Source organism: Crassostrea angulata, chromosome 1, assembly GCF_025612915.1.
Source record: "Crassostrea angulata isolate pt1a10 chromosome 1, ASM2561291v2, whole genome shotgun sequence".
NCBI lineage: Eukaryota > Metazoa > Mollusca > Bivalvia > Ostreida > Ostreidae > Magallana > Magallana angulata.
The window spans coordinates 6,478,974-6,495,037 of NC_069111.1; the positions used below are offsets into that span (position 1 = coordinate 6,478,974).

The following is a 16,064-nucleotide window of genomic DNA, read 5'->3' on the forward strand; positions in this document are numbered from 1 at the left end:
TGAATAAAAATTATCTTTTCACACAAATAAGTACTGTTACTAACAACATTTTCTAGTAATATAAGAAATCATACTAATCTTGACTCGACAGGTACATAAGTGATAACACCTTTGAATGTTTTTTTTTTTTTTTGTAATGCAAGACCCTTTGTCGCGTAAGTTGGTAGCACAATACGAACTCGTATAGTTTAGGGGTGTTGAACGTCGAACAAACGATTCTCGGTGGAATGTAAAACAGCAAATATCAGTCAAACGATCGACGCATCAGTGATTGGTATATTTGATGATCCCCTAGTCTAGGAATAGAAATAAGGAAATTAATGTTCTACGCTATAATTACGGAAGTTATTAAACTTATAATTAAAAAAAACAACAACAACAAACATTAAAACTGATAGTATAAACATCAAAATTAAATTTTTTTTCTTAGGTTTTATTTGTTAAACGTAGCCAAAGAAAAATGGCATTGCAATTACAGTTTTTGGTCCCCTTTTCAGTTTTTCCTAAACAAGACGATTTCCGTGCAAACTGCCATGCTGTCTTCCTGATAACCGGCAGTTGATTGTCCCCAACCAATCAGCGACCGTAATTTACGGCCTAGCTGTCCCGATTATTTCTCAGACCTTTCCCTTTATGAAATCAATAAACAGCAGTTTGATTCTCTTTTGATGTGGCGACATTTTTGTAACCTTCTCGGTTAATTATGTCCTGGTTATTACGTTTTCGGTGCAATGTCCGACTTTACTTATATAGAAGGCTTTCCATCATTAGAATAGATTTTTATCAAAAAGATTATTTTATTAAAGTCAGTTCATTGGTATTCATCAGTTACCAATTCTGCAGAAAAAACGTTTCAATTCAAAACTAATATGCCAACAGCTTTTCTTAATTAAAGTTGATATTGCCAACTCCAATTCAGTGCATATAGATTTACACAAATTCCCTTGTCATAGTTTCAACCCCCGAGTAATCGTCACATGATTTCCCTCTAGATCTCACATTCAACAAGGAAAATAGATAACCTGGCTCGGGGGGGAAGCATGTAAGCTCTTTTGGCTTTGTTGTGCCATATTTTCATCACTCAGCGAGATTTGGTGTTTGGCCTATGTCAGTAAAACCGACATATCTCTTGCGTTTGAATACAGTGCATACAACCTGGTTGTTTTCGTAAACCAGGCAATTTGTTTGGTCTAGGAAGATTTCTACATTCCAGAAATCCGTCTATCGTAAGCATCTGACGATGATTTAATACCTATATAATATATTTGAAGTAGACCTGCTTTCCGTATGCTGTCAGATAATGGTTTGATTTTCCACTGCGTGTTTGATTATAGGCCATCTTCGTCTACTGTACGTCTAATTAAGTTATTTCAGCTTATTCTATCCCATGCAATATTAAATTTAATTTGTCGCTAAAAACGCAAAACAAGCCGATGGATCAGACGGGAGGGTTTCAAAATGTGTTAAACATGCCTCACTCCATTCCTATAATTTTAAAAGACTCGAACTGATATTTGTGCACAGAAAGCACTCCAAATAATTTCGCAAATGTGTACATGTATAGAGACAAACTTGAGCAATTTGGATGTAAATACTTCTATAAAAAGTTTGCTGAATATGCCCTCCCCCCCCCCCCTTAGAAAATAAAAATGAAATACCCCCCCCCCCCCAACAAAAAAAGCCAAAAAAAAAACCAACAACAAAAAAACCAAACAATCAAACAAACAAAGCGAAAACAAATCCCCCCCCCCCCCCCCAAAAAAAAAACCCCACCACCCAAATCGGTCTTTTAAAAAGAAGGAGATTGAACTTTGAATGGAAAAATTAATTCAAAGTCTTGTTATCGACGATGGAAATGAATTCTGTTCTAAATTTTTTTCTTATGCATAAAAATTATAGCCTTTCTGAGATGAGATGCATATAATGTTAAGGCTCAGTCGACGCTACGGAGACTGGCTGCTATTATTTAATACACCGGTACACGCTTTGTTTTTATCTCTTATGCAAAATTCTAATCAATCAAAGTTTTTAGAGCACCTAGGTTTTTGTGGCTGAACTCCGTTGGAAGCCCTTATTGTGAGGGGTTTTTACAGAGATCATCTTGCACGCCAAAGGAGACCGATCACAAATCACCTTAAGTCGAACATATTAATGTAACGTTGTTTTGTCTTTCTTACGATGCTCTTCAATAAGTGCGCAGTAGAATTTGCTAAGCTTTTATATAGTTTTTTCTTGTTTCAGATTAAACTTACGTGCTTTTACAAATCAGGTACATTAAGATCTTAATGGCAATTTGATGATCGATGATCCATAATGATGATGAAGGTGATGGTGATGAACTCTTGGCTACGGACAAATGGTGGTCTAGATTTTGCGACAAACAATTGCTATGAGAAGCCGGAATGTACTCATTGTCTGGAGAAATTGTGGCAAGGGTTTGCAGCTTTGTCACTCACTCTTCTTTAAAGTACATAGCAAGTAAACAAAGCAAGAACATCGTCATCCATCTCTTTCCCTAGCTTGTGTCCTTGTTCAACTTCTGATGAGAGGTTTGATGTCGTGCAATTTGCTACAAATCGTCCCCTTGCCAAGTGCTCGACATCAGAATAAAAGGACTCCAAACCCTAACCTCGTGCTACGATTATTCCTACTTAAGTTCAACTCCAAAACATCTAATATGTCAGAATTAAATCAACATTTTATTATTTTTGTTTTCGACTGCTTCCTCTCGCTACCAGATTAATTAATCCTACTCTGATCAGGTGATTACAGTCTACAAGGTTAATCACGTGACTCTGATTACTTCTTCCGGGTACTGAGTTTAATTAATACCGTACTATTTTTATATATCTTCTGATTAAATTAAGGGGGCTTATCAAAGATTATCTTTTGGTCAACATTAGATAAGTAAACAAACTGTCGGCGCCCCCTTTTAATGCACGGGGAATGCAAATGATTCATCCGAGGTATATGGAGATAGTTGTTAAGCCCATGACGTCAGACCTTTCGGTCTTCTTGGGCGTTATCAACTTTGATGTTCAATTCACGGCGAGTACAATTATTTGATGAAATGGTAAACATGCATTGTCAGTGAGCTATTGTATCATCCGATTACAGACATCTAATGAATAGGAGATCAGCAATCTGGTGCATTGTATTAGAGGCTGCTTACTAAGTTTCTCTGTTTCTATCAAACACAGTGGTGGGCTTCTTGATAAAATACTGCATCAATTCTGATGTAGTCGTGTTTTATTGAGGGGAAATATAAGCCACGATGTTGATTAAGGCATACGTGTCGTCGTCAATATAATGTTATCTATAAATTCCAAGATTTGATGAAGTTTACTGAAGAATAGAGCAAAGAGGCAGCAGTAGTAGATTGATTTGTCATATGTTATCGATAGCTGTATAGGTCTGATGTCAGCACCCGATATCAGACATCAAGACGAGGCGTAAAATTAGTGAGAATGGCATTTTGATACTTGTCTTTGATATCAAATATATGCTGAAAACAATGCACAGAAATATTATTTTTACAATTTAGCTAGTGAGTTTCCTCAAACTAGTAGGGTCTCACGTACGTAAGGAATAGAGACATATCTGAAGTGGTGTTTGAAATTTTTAAAGGTTTTCAACTCAATTACACTCATACAATTGTACAATTGTTTCTTTTCAAAAACAATATACAATTTTTTTTAAGAATGAAGACGAAGTCGAGAATCATTTACAAGTTCATGCACCAAAATGAGAAGTTAACAAGTAAAACTTGAAGAATAAGAGGGTTTTATATTTTAGTAAAAGACGTCGAAGATGTTTGCACTGCATGACGAGTCTCCTATTGTCTTGTATTCGATGTCCCTGAATGGGGGCTCGAAACTATCTGTTTTACACGTACTCATAACACAATACATAACTTCTAAATGCAAAAATATAATTGACGTAATTGCAATTTTTTAAAATTTTAATATTTGTATGGTGACTTTGTTTTTTCGAAAATAATCTGCAAAATCCTACGCAGACACCGAGGCGGAATATTGCTCCATAGAGAATTAAAAATCGTCTATCCGTGCCATTTTCTATTTTGGGTTCTTAATGAAATAGGTTTATTAATATCATTTCTAAGACAACTGACGGATGCAGATGCTGTGTTTTTCTCCACTTTTGGCAATACGCGATGATTGTCGTCAACAGAAGATTGCAAGTTAACACGTGTTAACATCAAACGTGCACTCTGAGATTTGATTAGAAAAAGTGTACGAACATTAAACGTAATTGAGACATTTGTACTGTCATTTATATTTTTGGATTAATTTAATCATTTTGCTGCATTGCGTCATTTAGTTTGATATTGCGATTGTAAAACAGTTAAGAAGTTTCATATTTTATGGTGCCACTGAACAACCTTTAATGTTTTATTTGTAATTATCGAGTATTCAAACGATCAAGTTTCGAAAACTTTAACTCATCTTAATCCAAAAAAAAACCCATAAAACTTCTGTAATGAAATATAATATAGATATTAATCATCAATAACTAGATTTAGATAAACCACAAATGTTAGGTGCCTTTTTACGATCAATGTTATCTTTACCCTTTTTTTCACTGCTCGCTCCTATGGACGTATTTATATAATTGCCCCATTTGTAAGTGAACTCGACGTATTGTATTTTGATATATTACACAAATATAAACGTCAGATCCAATATTCTTAAATCACTCTTCGATAAAATTTCTACCCTAATACAGTCTTACAAAAAACCATCAAATGATGGCCTCTAAGCATCTGATGGGAAATCTAGGCCCGCTTTCTGTGGTACGTCGGCTGCTTCTTTCAATCACGTACCACGCATTCAATATTCTGTCACAAAGAATCACGCTGTTTGACATCAAAACTTGATCGACGGCAGAAAATGTCACAGTGCTACGTCACAGTAAGACGGCGGACATCAAAGGGCGCCATGAACACAACGATTACTTGATGTCCCTCAACATTGGGGATTACTATACTCTTAGATGAGTTCACCACGATATAACTATCCATTAGAGGACTAACGGTACAGGATTACTCCGGCGAAAATAGCATCGTTAGATATTTGTGTTCAGATTATAACCAGAGTACTCAGTACTAAGAGACGAAGCCAATGTTCATGAGGAAATACTGTATTCATTTTGGCAGTCCGTTGTACTTTTCTTTAGTTGATGCAAGCAACTGCAAAAGTTGTCCTCGTGGAAGAGCTGTTTTTCATAACGTGTTTCATTGTCAAAGCAGTCACTTTCATAACGTCCCATGTAAGGGTTTAATCTTGTTATCAATATAGCAAAATTAGCTATTGTACTAAAGAATGATTGTGTAGTAAATACTTGTACATGTATATTGTTTGATTCTCATTTCTGGCATAACATTGTAATGATATCTTAAGAGTTTGTTTGGTGCATCTAGGTAGAGAGAAAAAGGTAAAACGATAGGAAGAAGCCAACGCGTCATTCACCCAGGAGAGATCAAGTAGTTAACAACGACGTACAGCATCCTTGTCACTATTTATAGAACAGCAAAAGAACTCACCTTAATCCCCCCAGACAAAACAGGTCACCCTCAGTAGAACCTCTTCACTTTTATCGCCCTTTCTTCTTTTATTTTAAACGAGATGATGGAGGCACAACGGCAGTCATAAATGTCTACTTAACTCAGGGTCTTAGCTCCCATAAACCCAGAAACAGAAAGAGGATAAAATCACTTTTATTTGTTCATTATGTCTACCTAGTTCAAACACAGCGTAATAGGGTTTATTATGTTTTGTTTCATTTCATATTTATGTTGTTTGTTTAAAATGCCATAATGTGTTTTGACTGATCCAATATTATGACAAAGGAAGCAATATGTTTCTAGAAATCTTTACTACGACTTCGTTGTTCAAAGTGATTCAATTGTCCTACATTTAGATCTTTGTCAAGTTCGAATTTTTCTTGCATGTTTTTGCTTGTCGCCTACACGAGGCGATCAATTTCATGATATAGACGTGATATGCAAGTATTTTTGAAGTAGTTGTGTGCATTTTTGCGGAGACGAAGTTTTTATGCAGTACGTCCCAATGCAACCCAGTTGGTAGGGACAGATGGACTAGATATAGAAGGTCCAAATCTCTGCCTCAGCGCCGCCTGGAGACATTGACACAGAAAGCTAAAAGACGCCTTGCGTTCAGTAATTATGTTACAACAAACGGAGGCATTGCGAACAAGGAAGACTTAGGAAACATGTAATTATTTTGACTAGAAATGATAGAAGGTTTATTATCTTTTTGAAGAAAACTCTCTTCTATCACGATAAGGAATTTATTTCTGAAATTATAGTCCAAGGTTGGCTATAATCGAAAGGCATCAGTCTTTGAATTGAGAGAGTGGGAATTAAGTTATTGTAACTTAACCAGCAACGGAGACGACGCTTTACTAATTCTGTTCATTATGGAGAAAAAGGGGAATCTTCTATACACTAAAGTTAATTCTTCTCGTTGTCGAGAGATACAAAGAACTTCGATCAATTTTTCAATTACTTTACGGGAATTTTTTTCTCTCCAAAGAAATTGATTGCATAATAATCATTAGACAAAAACACAATCTTTCCAATTTAGTAATTGCAGAGAAGTGCGAATTAGATATGCTCTTTGAAGAGTAAATGGATGCCATTTATCAAGCAGTGAATATTTTGTAGCAGTTGATAACACAAAGGTGTAATCAATGTCAAACAAAAGCTTTTTTGTTACATTTTTGTAAACTTTAATTCATTTAAATGCGAAATGTAATTATCTGCGTTTCTTCGATTTCACAACTGAAAGCGTTTCTTTTTATCCTGCAATTCAAATCAATGAGTGTACGGCTTTTTTACCGTAAATTAAAAATAAAGTCTTTCGTGTCTATGTTTTTTCTTTCATTACACAATGCGTAGACTATAGAGTCAGTCATCTGTTGATGTCATATACAGAGAGAGAGAGAGAGAGAGAGAGAGAGAGAGAGAGAGAGAGAGAGAGAGAGAGAGAGAGAGATGGATGTAGGTTTGATCCATGTTTGTTGTACATTACTAGTACAATGTAACCAACCTCGATGAAACCACAAGAGTTGTAAAAGAAATCCACCTTTCATTTTTAATTCGAGACCGTCGCTTACCTTTTCCTATAAAGATACTAGTACTTACAAGGCATCGTAATTTTTTGACTCAGCTGTGTTTTTTTAAAATCGCATTTTTCGACTAAAATGCAAACAATTTTTTAAAATAACAAATAAATGCAAGTTGCGCATTTAAAAATATTATGCATATTTAAACAAAATTTTTATATTATCAATCAAAGTTTTGACCTCATATTTATTAATTATCAGTATAAAAGTTAAAAGGGGGACCCATGCCCCTGTGGATAATATATGCTCGCATGTCTTTACACCTAAAATTAGTAAAATATCATGATAAAACTATGCATTAATAATTCTTATCTGTTGCAAAATAGAGCTGCAGTTTTGATTCTTAGCAGAATTAGGTAGTAATATCTTTGCAGACAGCACATGGTTATATTTTTTTTTAGATTTATTTCCTATGAGAGAACTAGAAATAGAAACCGGACGTTTTATCCCACTCCCGCCATGTTTTTCACATTCTAAAGTACACAATTAAATGATGTATTTATCCAGAGAAAAGAGCTAAAAAATCGCAGAAGCATAAAAAAAATCTTACGGGAACAAAATCGGAGATGTATTTGAAAACATACAATGTAGGTAACACAGCTGCAATAATATGTTTCCTCAATTAAAAGATAGAATACCGATGTCGCAAAGATTAGGACTTAGAAATTAGAATCTTATTTTATGCATTCAAACGTTAAGTGTTTATTGTATACACAGTGCTTGTTATACGACTCACAATGACCCCAGGATTAAATGTATTCTTGTAGATCAATTATACGTCATGTCACTCCATGAGGCGTTTGTGGTCCATCCTCATCTGCAATTTTCAGTTGAAATCTTATATGGCAAGATTAATTCCAATCCTGATATTTCTTAGCCGATAAAGGCCAGAAATAACAATACATAAAACATGATAAAAATATATAACGTTTTTATTACACGTTGTCATATAACGAACGCATATTTATATAAATATCTGAATTGAGAAAAAAGGTTACCATAACAACAATCACAAATCTCTTGGATTAAAACTTTTTTGTGAATGAAATATTTTCAGAGGCTTCACTTTCATTTTCATGTAATTCAATAAAATGGTTAATAAAATGTATAACACGGAGAGAACGGATATTCATGAAACACGATCACTTTATCACGTCGGTCTGCATCAGGTTAATCAACTGCTTCAAAGAAAGCGACGCCCAAGAGGAAACCAATCAAATGGCATGGCGTTTGTTTATTCTTTGACGTTGTAACAAACTTCAGGGGAAAACAACTTGATATTTGGACAGAATATTAGTATTTGAATGGGTAAAAAGCATCAAGGACGACCATAAGGTTTCCCCACCAGCCCCCATTAAATCCCCGCTCTCTTCTTCAGCACAACAAATAGCTGGAATCCCTGATCAAGCGTTACCAATTATATACGCATATAATCAATGGTAAAATATGATTGGAACAAAAAAAAAATAAAACATTATCAAACCACAATGTCAATCTTGTTTACTCTTTTAAAACCGTATGTACTATTTAAATAGATGTCAACAAAAACTCTCAGTTTACTGAATAAATTTCGTACGAAGTTCAATAATTAAGGCGCCACACAAAGCGTGGAAGGTAAAAGGATGGGGCATATTTACAATCTCAAATGTTATTGAATGACTTTTGTAGATCACCCGAATGAACACCCATAACAAAACAAAGTTATCCAAATGGTTCTCATTAAGGTGACACCTTTATATCGTCTATCTAGCTGCATCAAGCGTAATATTATCGATTAAAATCCGTTAAAATTTTTATCCCTATATCTAATGTTTCACGGTCACTAGAACCCGCTACAAACAACCGTCATGCTGATGAATTAATAATTTCGTTGCAATGTACACTAAGTGTTATGTGTACCATAAGAGTATCTGGTTGATGTATAGTATAACGATCAAGAGTAAAGTAAGTTTCCAGCTTCGTTGTTCTCTTAGAGTGCTTCCTAATCACAATTCGTTTAGAGAACCGAGTTCTTTGTTTGTCCTCAAACAAATCTAAAGACTTGGACAAACACGAACCTTGCTCTAATGATGCATCAATGGTACAGCCAGGTGAGTGATTTCCTATCAACTAAATGATACGCCACAATTCAATAACAATATCATAGTTAACTAACGACAACAACAGGTAAACTGTCATCAAATCGCTATGATTATTGTTCTGCATAAAAAAATGTCCATAGCGTTGGCCATATCATTTACAAAAAATGGAAACCTATAGATTTCTTGTGACTAAAATAGTCTATTATAAACCCACTTCGTGGTATATTTATATTCATTGTAACCAAGCAGAAACAAGTTGTTTTTTTTCTGCAATACAGCAATAAGTCATTATCGGTCGTCACTTTGGTGTGTCTTTCAATAGCACATTCACGGAAATCTGCCTTCCGATGATTTGGTTCCTGTGAATAAAAACATGGGTGGGAGGAAGGAAACGGTTTCTATGCTATTTCACCATAGAGCCAATGAACTCTTACGGCTGCGTAGAAATAAACCATCAACACGTCAAAATTCACAAGTATCTCTAAGATAGCAAATCTATGGCACTAGAAAACCCCTAAGACCGGCAGTCAGACTACTGGACTTCAAAGGATGGGAATGCATTGCAATGTGCTGGAATGCAGACATCTGGTTATCTCGGTCTTTTGTCGACACTTGATTGTCAACCCTGTCCTCTGGTGACGTTCGTGATGACGTCAGTAAGGTTTGTTACTATGGATATGGGCGTGCTGGAAAGCATTGGCTTGTGGAGAAGATTGTTATTTCCTCTTACTGCAAATTGAATTTAAAAAAATTCGTTAGCACTTTTGTATCTAGAAATATGATTGTTAAAAAATCTTGACATCATTGAGGATATTCATTTTAAAGCAAATTTTGTCTAAAAAGGACGAAACATTCAATTTTAACACTTTATACAGGATCATGTTGTCTACCAGTAGATTTTGGCATTTATTTGTCAAAATATATACAACCTTAGAAATTATTCACTGCAAATCACTCACCTAGATCATCTATCTTGTCGGACATGATCAGGGAAACCATTACCAAGAGGGCGCTGACCGTGAACATTGTCATGGAAACTATCATCACGGCGCGTGCTACGAATTTCTGTCGCTTGGTCCGAGTGTCCATATGAATATGTAGATCAGACCTCCTCGGGGTGTCTCTCACTAAAAACTCACTCAGTAAACTTCTGGCCACTGATGGGTCAATATAAAACACATTTTTATCGTGGTAGTAGTCGGTGTCGGCCATGATTTCGATGTCATCATCAGAGAAGCTGATCCCGGTCCAGTGGGCCTGTCCCGCTCGCCACTGAGCTGTCCGAGCACTGCTCACGTTCTCTGGATGACTGTGGTCCAAAGCTTTGTTCGTTCTCTCATACTGAATGTATTGTCGAGATTTGACACAGTTTTCACACAAGCACTCACCCTCCTCCACGATAACGTCTTGGTTTCCGTACGTTGCTCGCATAGCTTCTTCGCGGCAACTATCACAACTGCACTGTATTTCTTCATTATCAGCCGCTGGGTTTTCACCACCGAGTGCGCCTCCCCCCTCGGTGTCGTTTGGTAGAAGAGGTTGATACGTTAAATAACTGTCGTCTGATAATTCCGAGATTTCCGTGTGTTGTCTCTCCAGTTTCCCGCGCTCCTCCCGATCGGAGCCTCCTGATGACGCTGTATACGGGTACTTGTCGGAGTACGTCACACCGCTGGCGGTATCGTCGTCAGACAGTAACTCGCTGGTTTGACTCATTTTTACACCTTGCAGTCCCTAGAACTTGTAGCGACTTCAAAACACCCGCAGCTCTCAAGCAATAACTGTAACGAAAATCAATTTGAAGCTGTTAATCTACCAGTGCCTGCGTCTGTAACGAATTTTTGATTTTTTAAAAGTGAAGTGCCGAGAGGAAAACACAATTATATAGCAGTGCACTTATTGAGCGTGTGTTGCTAAAACATGCCATTTCTTCAATTAGTTGTAAATATGTAATTATGGAAGATTGCCCATTCGCTAATCTTCAATCGGCTGATATTGCAAAGATCCTTGCACAACAAATGAAGATGTCCTTTAAGCTCTTAGGCTCGTTATATTTAACCATGAATGATTTCTCTAAATAGACATAACACCGTTCCACCTGCGAGGCGATGCCTGTTTTTAACATATAAACTCTTGGATATAACATTAGATTCGATCTGTTGAGCTCTGTGCTAACTCGCCGTAAGCCTCTGAAAAATTCATTAGCTTCTTTTTGAAATATCTCGAGCAAAGAAGTTACAACGCTAAAATTAATCTCGAGAAAAGTATAACATCAAGGGATACCTTTTGTGGGCTCCGTTGCATGCAGAATCGAGGAGATCGATTTCATTTCATTCCCTTGGGATTGTCTGCTGACTGATACAAGGGGAAGATCCTCTAAAAAGATAAAAGTAATAATTAAAGCCATTAATTACTTTGGATTATAATTATAGAAAAATCTGTAATACGGAAGAATAAGGCAACAAGGATAAATATCTGAAACGTAAATGTAAAACAAAAGTCTAAATTCATTTTTAATTAGAGTTTGATATTCAGCCGTGCCTTTATTTTATCAGATTATGTTAGAATTATTTGTTAGATTTTGTTATAAAAAAAAAACTTCGAGGATTTCCAGATACCTCATAGCGTTAACACTGCCAAAACGCCTTGATTTCACGGTCAGTGATTGTAGGACCGCGAGCGGAAACACGCTAAAATGTGGGTTTTTGTGTAGGGTTTTTTTTTTGGTACTCTCCTTCTCTCACTCGTAACCCGTATCCGTCTGATATCGTATTAATAGCATAAGTATCGTTAAAAAAAGTGTGGTCTTTTAATGCTTCATGTTATTTGAAATACTCGTGTACATGTACGTAGTAATTTATATTCGCATATTAAAAATCATAAGAATATAAAACCCGACTTTCATAGCGAGAAAATAAGCCCAGCAGTGCCGCATTCTCATTACGGTTTGTATCCATTGTTCTGTGCTGTTTTATTTCAGATACGACCGATTTTTTTTTTCTCCACGAGAATAAAACAAGTTATATCTCTCAATCGTAGACGGGTTTGAAGAGAGTTTCTCACGAAACTCATCAACTTAATATAAAACAAGTTGAGGCCTTGAACCTTTCCTTACTATATCGCCTGAAATAAAAAGATTAGCTTCCACACCGTGATTAATCATTGATGCTTACTGGAGGATTTCCTTCGGAAAGTAATGAATAGCAAAATTCTCATGTCCAAGAAAACAAACCCGTCTGTCCATATATAGTATCTTTGGAAGACAATGTCAAATTGCAATACTGGTATAAATATAGAATGTAAAGAATATAAAGGACACTAAGGTTTTAATATATATATATATATATATATATATATATATATATATATATATATATATATATATATATATATATATATATATATATATATATATATATATATATATAAGAGCGTTCTTTAAGGAGGTTGTGTGGTCAATAAACAGACCTTTATTTTATTGATATGACAATTTATGCTATTTGGTAATGACAAAATCAATAATATATTCTAGCTTTAAAATTTGAAAATTTTCCTTTTACAATGTTTGATGATGCCACATGAAGTACGGACTACTTGTGACAGAACACAAGAACATAGATATAAAAACCCACTTTTAAAAAAAATGTCAACGCATGCAAGAACAATGAGAAATCGTTGCTAGGAAAAACCGCACCCGTCATGCAACCTTCTGTTACAGTAGGTTTTGAGCAATCATTTGTATTGTATCATCAAGGAAAGAAGAGAAATAAAAAAAAAGCCGCGTTTAAGACATTAAGTATGGAGCTGTCAGAAATCCACTAGTTTTGACAACCGTGCGTATAACTGCTAATCTAGATAAGCCAGAAAAGATAATTCATTTAAGTGAGTACGAACAAGCTTGGGACATATCCTTGGGCGAGAACTGAGTACTATAATTATTGTAATGCTTCAATACTCGGTGAATCTTAACGAAGCTTGACAGAAACTGCATGCGTATGGGTGGGGAATTATGTCAGAATCTGTCAAGGTCTATAATACAGAAACTTGCAACGCCGGATTCTTGGAAATCAAATTTTTTTTATATCTCATGAACTTTATGTGCTTGTTACGAAAAATTTATTTTTGTTTTAATTTTGATTTGTAAAAATCGATCGAGTTTGTAAATTTTTTAATGAAATCAAAGTAGCCGCTAGCAAGGCATATTCAATCAATTTTGCTTGCAAGTTGATTGGGTGTATTATATTTCTACGCAATCGTCTTTTGAGAATTTTTTTTTAAAATGATAAATAAATAATTCTTGGTTTCTTTGCAAATCTTCAGGGTATCCATTTTTTTCTGTACAAAATCAAAGGACGGTTTGAATTTTTCATATTTTCTCGGCATTTTTACGCCATTTCCATTCCATTCCGTGGCATCTGTTACTCTTATCAACATGATGGTATCATTTTATATCAATACAATCTCATATGCATTATTATGGCGTCTAGATATTCAAGGAGGTTTATATACGCAGGTTCGAGGGTGTTTCAGCATCTTTTTATATAATCCGATTTCATTTAACATTGATGATATCCTAAGTGTTTGGGCACCTCTCACACATGTATATATTTACACATCGGTTATTCCATGGGCTAATCATTAGACTTAAATTCATAAAAGTATAAAATATTGACGAGAATGATATGATTCCAAGTAAATGAAAATGAAAATTATTGATTCCTCGCAAGCCGCGGCTTTATTGGTCATTTTAACGACTCGGGGGAGCTCGTGACATCAAGATGAGGACACACAAGAAAGCAATTAACAATAAAAGAAAACCATACAGACCGATCCCTGAGTGTATTTTCTGCTTCATGAATTGTTTCATTTGACTTTTAATAAAACTGAAATTTGGCAAATGCAGCTACCGACCCGCTGTATTTATAAATTCTATCCGCAGATTTAATTCATAGTCACAATTACATGCTAACGAAACAAACACTCTTCAAACGCAAATCGTCAAAACAGTATTTCAAAAGAAAATACATTGCTAGTATAGTTAAAACAAAATGTAGTTTAATTGAAGAAATAAGTTAAAATACGAACATAAAAAGGGTTTTATTGCATTTTAAGGAATTAAGGGTTACACTAAATAGAGACCATACCTTAACAAGAATTGCCACTGATAGAATTTGAAAAAGTTCCGGTAAATCATAGTCAACCAATCTCTGTGCTCACAGTGATATACTACCGACACAGTCAAGATATGTTTAGAACATTTCACCGTATTGATTGGAGTCGGCAACAAACAGCGTATTGTTACAAGTAATCACGTGACGTTTCCCGGCATTCCACCGCCATTCTACGAGCTCCGTATCTTTTCCACCCCTTGTTTTTGTATATAGTATTGATTCCTTTAACTTTTTTCAAAAGATAACAAAAATCAATTTATCGAATGAAATGTAGTTTATCCTTTCAACCGAAGGAAAGTCTAGCAATTAACTGTCCTAACGAACGACTACTAACGCTGATAGCACTAAAGCGGCGATTTACGTTCTGTGATACCAAAGGACAAATGTTCACGCACCATTCATCAAGAGAAACAGTGTATTGTTAGCGTCGGTATTACTACAACATTATTTCTATTATCGCGGTAATCGCTTTGCTATTTTAATTAGACTCACGCTTTTAACTATATCTGAAATAGAAACTTCAAAGAATATCTTAATGAACTAAAAAGAGAATACTATTGTTTATTTCTACAACCTTAAGTCAAATAAATTTATGACTTAATAAAGGGTGCATTATATAGATGTCGCACAAGTATTTTCTTTTTCTATTGGTTCCTTTTAAAAAATATAGTTTGTTTTGTCATTAAATGATTTACATACACAGAATAAAGGCTGCAAGACTAAAATTCCAAATTTCTGGTTGTATCGAACACCATGTTATTGTTTTGATAGGTTAATCTTTGTGAATGCAAAAGACATTGATTTCCCATTACAGGACATACTTTTATCGTCGTCATTAATATTCGCAATGTTGATATTAGCGGAACTTTTTTTGTAAAATTGCGTAAAAAAAATACTAAAAATACTCTCTAAACAATATCGTGAAATGGGTAGCTTTTAGTGATACAGCTTGTTGTCATCAGATGCGCGGAATGAGTCAAATTATCGTCGTATTTAAATGAAAAATCTAATAACTACAGGTACTTCAAATGGATAAACAAGTTGTTTATGCATTTCAAGGTGTGGCGAAGGCAAATCAAATTTTACAATATGCTACCAGCTAATAGAAAATATATATATAGACAAATAAAGAAAAACGTTAGAATGCTTAAAATATTTTTGGTAAATAACAGGACATCCATTACATGTATTTGATAGAGTAGACTAAAAGGGAGTGAAAAAGAGGTCCATAGGCCACACTGTTCATCTAAGCAAACAGCAAACATGTATATATACATTTTCCATTGTCTTTGGCTGTGATAACAATGCGAAGTGCGAATCGACTTTGTAATGTATATTCCAATACATATCACCAATGACTATTTCATTATTTTGTCGTACAGTTGCTGAAAATTAATATAAATATATAATTATAAGTAATAAAGATTCATTCTTTGAATATTATTATGTGATCAAATACGATCGGGCGTCATCAAAACTATCGTAAAGCCATTCGGCCTTAATGGATTTGATCACCCCGACCGTATTTGATCATCTCATAATACTCAAAGAATGATTCTTTATTCCTTAAATAACGAGCTAATAAAACAGCTTTATGGAGTCATATACATGATCTTCATCAAACTCTGAACCCATTCTTGGACCA

At 35.0% G+C, this 16,064-nt stretch overlaps 1 protein-coding gene across 1 annotated transcript; it reads right to left on the minus strand.

Annotated features, from left to right (window-relative positions):
* Positions 1–8,081: 8,081 nt before the first annotated feature.
* LOC128164579 (uncharacterized) lies at positions 8,082–14,710 on the minus strand. The gene is made up of 4 exons (XM_052828507.1): positions 14,393–14,710; positions 11,532–11,624; positions 10,208–11,029; positions 8,082–9,977 (listed from the first exon to the last, which is right to left on the minus strand). Exons 3-4 carry the CDS (start codon positions 10,962–10,964, stop codon positions 9,868–9,870), a joined length of 867 nt encoding a protein of 288 aa, XP_052684467.1. The 5' UTR covers positions 10,965–11,029; positions 11,532–11,624; positions 14,393–14,710; the 3' UTR covers positions 8,082–9,867.
* Positions 14,711–16,064: the final 1,354 nt, after the last annotated feature.